The sequence below is a fragment of the Cherax quadricarinatus genome, chromosome 61 (assembly GCF_038502225.1).
Source record: "Cherax quadricarinatus isolate ZL_2023a chromosome 61, ASM3850222v1, whole genome shotgun sequence".
Taxonomy (NCBI): Eukaryota; Metazoa; Arthropoda; class Malacostraca; order Decapoda; family Parastacidae; genus Cherax; species Cherax quadricarinatus.
Window position 1 is genome coordinate 12105355 of NC_091352.1, and position 4466 is coordinate 12109820.

A 4466-nucleotide genomic window follows, 5' to 3' on the forward strand; every position below is an offset into this window, starting at 1 on the left:
ACTTGTGAGGAACCTGTATTTATTCTCTATGTGGATCAGACCTGATTGCCTCTCATTTCTCCAGGTACTGTATACTGCCTTTAGTGCTTTACCATTTTTTTTTTTTTAACATGTCGGCCGTCTCCCACCGAGGCAGGGTGACCCAAAAAAGAAAAAAAATCTTTCACCATCTTTGCAGAGGCACCCAGACATGACAGTTTAGATGTTGCTAATAACTAAATAATTATAACTATCTTTAGGTTACTAAAAGCAATTTGAGTTTTTATAGAGAGAGCAAGACTCATGTTAGGGTATGTAGGACAGGGGAACATTTCCCATTGAAAATAGGACTTGGACAGGCATGCATGATGTCACCATGATTGTTTAATATATTTATAGATCGGGTTGTAAAACAAGCGAATGCTAGGATGTTGGGATTGACTTTCAGGGAATCCTTTGTTTCCAGTCAAGCAACAAGAGATTTCCTAAAACGATACCAGGTTCTGAGGAGAGTCCATGGGTATACGGGTCATCAGTGCTAATAATTACCTTCAGCTCCCTTATGGGAAAAAGATGGGATTAGGGTACTATCGATTTTAAAAATAAAAATTTTCAGGGTAGTGTAGTATAGTAAAGCATGCAAATAGTTTCAAGGAACATGATATAATACATTCAGAAATATTGGTACAATATTAAAACAACAAAAACAGTGGACAGGCAAATATGAACAGGATAAGGATACAGAAGAAAAACTTTCTCAGCATATATTATACAAATACAGTATGCTACAAGTAGATGTAGTGCTAAGAACAATATTAACCTAGATAAATTTCATATACAGGAAACACTGATATTACTGCAATAACTAAAACATGGTTTAATTTAAAGAATCGAAACATCCTTGCCAAATGCCACATAAAAGGACAAAGTACTGTATTCTACACTGATAGACAACAATAAAGGGGATAGAGTAGCACTTTAGCATAGAAGTGTTGCATCAGAAATATAAAATCTGAAAGAACTGACACTGAATTGGTTTGGTTGCAGTTTTTCTAGAGGAAATAAAAAACTGATATTAGGTGTTCAGTGCTAACCTGCAATACTAGAAAACAACCAAGGGAGGAGACTTGGAGATGAAATTATTAAGGCTTCATATGATAATTAACCAAATTGACTGGAATTATTTGACAGGGAGATTTAAGACTTCAACAATAGTCCAGGACTATTTTCTGAAGCAGTCTGTAACAGAACCAACCAATGGAATAACCTGCTTGACCTAATTTTAGCAAACAATGAGGATTAGTTATGGTAAAGGCAATGTTGGCAAAGGATACTCAACTTAAGTTTAGCATGATGTTTTGTGAAAATAATAATACAAGTGTATGAGACAAAAAGGCAAATTTATAAAATTAGGATACATGTATTGGCTACAGAAGACTAAGAATTTATCAAACTGTTAATAATTTTGGTAATTTTACAAGACATGCCAAAACAATTACTATAATGCTCAACAAGTTTAATCATGCCAAAGTGTACTATTAATACTTTGGCTAATATAACATCAATAGTTATAACACTATGTTCTATTTTCTTGTATCAAAGACAGCAAGGATAATATACAATGTCTGCTATTGGTTCCAGGAATTAGTCTCAGACTAGTCCTAAAATGGAATGGAAATATTACAGGAAAGTGTATTCCAAGTGTAAGTGGAAGTCCATAAGATTTTCTTAGAACGACAAATAGTTACACAAAAGTTTTACCGATGAAGTTTCAGCCACAAAACGAGTTTAAGTCAAATCTGTTGGTGACTTGATAAAGCTCACTGCATGGGGCGAAACTGCATCAATAACGGCATCTGTGTCTATCATTGTGTCAGTCTCTCATACCATTACCCACTCAAGATTTACCTGTCACATTACACATTCTTGAAATGCCAGGAAAAGACTGGTTATCCTGCCAGAGTGTAAAAAGGATAACAGGCTTCCATTTCACACTCGTATGACATATGGTGAATTGGAAGCCTGCTTAATCTTTTGCATAAAATTATTTCCCAAACCTTAAACAATATTTAAATAAAACTATTACATATATCAAAATGAAATACTGTAAAATTAAAATTTAGCAACAAATCAGATCAAATTTATAATATAAATTAAGATAAAACCACAAATAAAGTTATGATCATTAATATAATGAATAAAAATATTTATGAAGTTGAACACAGTGGTAGAAATAATGGATAAAAAAAATCTGTGAACTAATAACTAGCTAAATGAATATTTTTTTTATTAGCTGTGAAATCATTTAGTTATCTATAAAATACTACTTAGTGAAAATGTTTTGCACATACTGTTCTAAACAAAAATAAATAAAAGTTCCACAGAGATATTTTGCTGTGACAATATTCCAGAACTGGATAAACAGGATTGGGAATTAGTATTTATCTCATTATGATTCAAAGTGTTCACTTTCTTGAGTCATATTCTTATACTATTCCCATCACATAAACTAATAAAAAATATACAATGACTGACACAATAGCCAAGAAGCCTCCTCCATAGACAGCACGATTATAGATGTGGTGGTTTGAAGACCTAAGTAACTTGATAATTCCTTCCACTTGCTTTCTGTAGATAAAAATTAATACATGTCTTAAAAAAGATAATATAGCTACTACAGGAAAGTCTTTATATCACCAAGTATATTTAAACAACATACAGGGAGTGTTTTCTTTACAAATTAAATCACTAATGCATCTTCAATGAAACATTTCACCCAGCAAATTATTTATGTTCCATTCTTCTTAAATATCCAAAGACTCAGCATAATAAATACACACACCAACCTGGTAGCTTCTATACTTCCTGAGTTTTCAATGATGATGTCAGCCATACTGCATTTTTTGTCAAGTGGCATTTGGGCTTCAATACGAGATATGGCTTCCTTTTCAGTGAACTGGTTTCTAGCCATTAACCGTTCCAACTGCATCTCATCATCACTGCAATGATTGTGTAAAATCGTTGTTTTTTTTTTTTTTTTTTCCTAACAAACCGGCCGTCTCCCACTGAGGTAGGGTGACCCAAAGAAAAAAACACATACCATCACTCACTCTATCAATCTTACAAGAGGAGCACCGATACTACAGTTCTGGAGCACAAAATAAATATTTTTTTAATGTAATTAAGAAAAATTACTCCTGCCAAGAGTCATATTGGAAGACTATAAAATTGTTCATTAAACTGGTATAGTACTAATAAGTCATGTTTCCATGTACATTTTAATTTTTATGCACATGATATTTTATATAGCAGAACTTTATTTTACAGTACAAGTTAGTTCATAAGAAGCGCAATGTATTATCTTGTCTTTATCACTGCAAATTTTCCAGTTGTCTTCATCTGGTATAAAAATGCAGCAGCTTATACAGCATCATTTGCATTAATACTGTACAATAATACAGAATACTGAATTAGTGTTATTCATATTCAGATCAAATGAAGCCAACAGACTGGTACTGTATATAAGAATATTGTTACTTATGACAATACCCAGGGAAAAGGGCTGGTGACTTACCACGTGACGACAATAGTCTTGTACAGGTAAGGTGCAACTTTATTGCTTTCATATAAGAGTGGAAGATCTAAAACCACAAACTGCTCTCCTGAAAATTTTGAAAAAAAAAAAAATAGAATATTTTAGTAATATACAGTACTGATACTTGGAGTTTTGTGAAATTTAAAGCTACCATTTTTCTATTTATACAGTACAGTACTGTATTTTTTTGATATTCAGTTACCCTCAAGCACAATAATATTCATAAAAAAAAAAAATGTTATGCTCAGAGGAGTATTCAGAAAAAAAAAAGTGGCATACCCAGTAAAAGTATGGCAAAAGAAAAGAGCAACAGGTATAATAGCCATGGGTACCTGCAGAACATGCCAAACTAAGGCTGAGGGCTATGTAAAACTTAAATACATAGTTTATTTTTTATGCAAGTATATTATAAAACTAATTCTTTGACATTTAAATATCAGTTTATTCATGTAGTGCATGTGGGTGGTTGCTTTAAATTACCCTTTTAGAGTGATACTGTACTAATGAACACTCCTGGCATCTAAAATTAATTAATTATTTTATTATTATATACATTTAATGTTTATTTAAAAGGAAATTTATACACATTTAACCTTTCAGAAAGTTAAAGATGACTTGCCGGCGTATTTCACTATATATCTCTGGGTGAGTTATCTTGTTGATGATCTTCCGTTTCGTTGCATCAGAAAATATCACTTTGCCCAGCTTTACTCTATCAAGTTCTCCTGATAAAAATAAAGGCCATGTTATTTAGATTTTAATTATCAATTTACAGTATGCACAGAATACAGATAGGTCTCACAGTCGTGGAGAGAGGGTTGAGTTTTCACCGAATGTCCCACATGGGTTCAGTGCCTCACACTGCGCATATACTGTATACTGTACTCCTATA

General features: G+C 32.6%; 1 protein-coding gene across 1 annotated transcript; it reads right to left on the reverse strand.

The window, feature by feature from the left end:
• Positions 1–728: 728 nt before the first annotated feature.
• On the reverse strand, positions 729–4299 carry Dpck (Dephospho-CoA kinase; the record flags this gene model as incomplete). Its single annotated transcript, XM_070098224.1, is given in 4 exon segments — positions 729–2607; positions 2826–2978; positions 3554–3641; positions 4168–4299. Coding segments are annotated over 4 exon segments (515 nt in total), but the record flags the coding sequence as incomplete, so codon positions are not given.
• Positions 4300–4466: the final 167 nt, after the last annotated feature.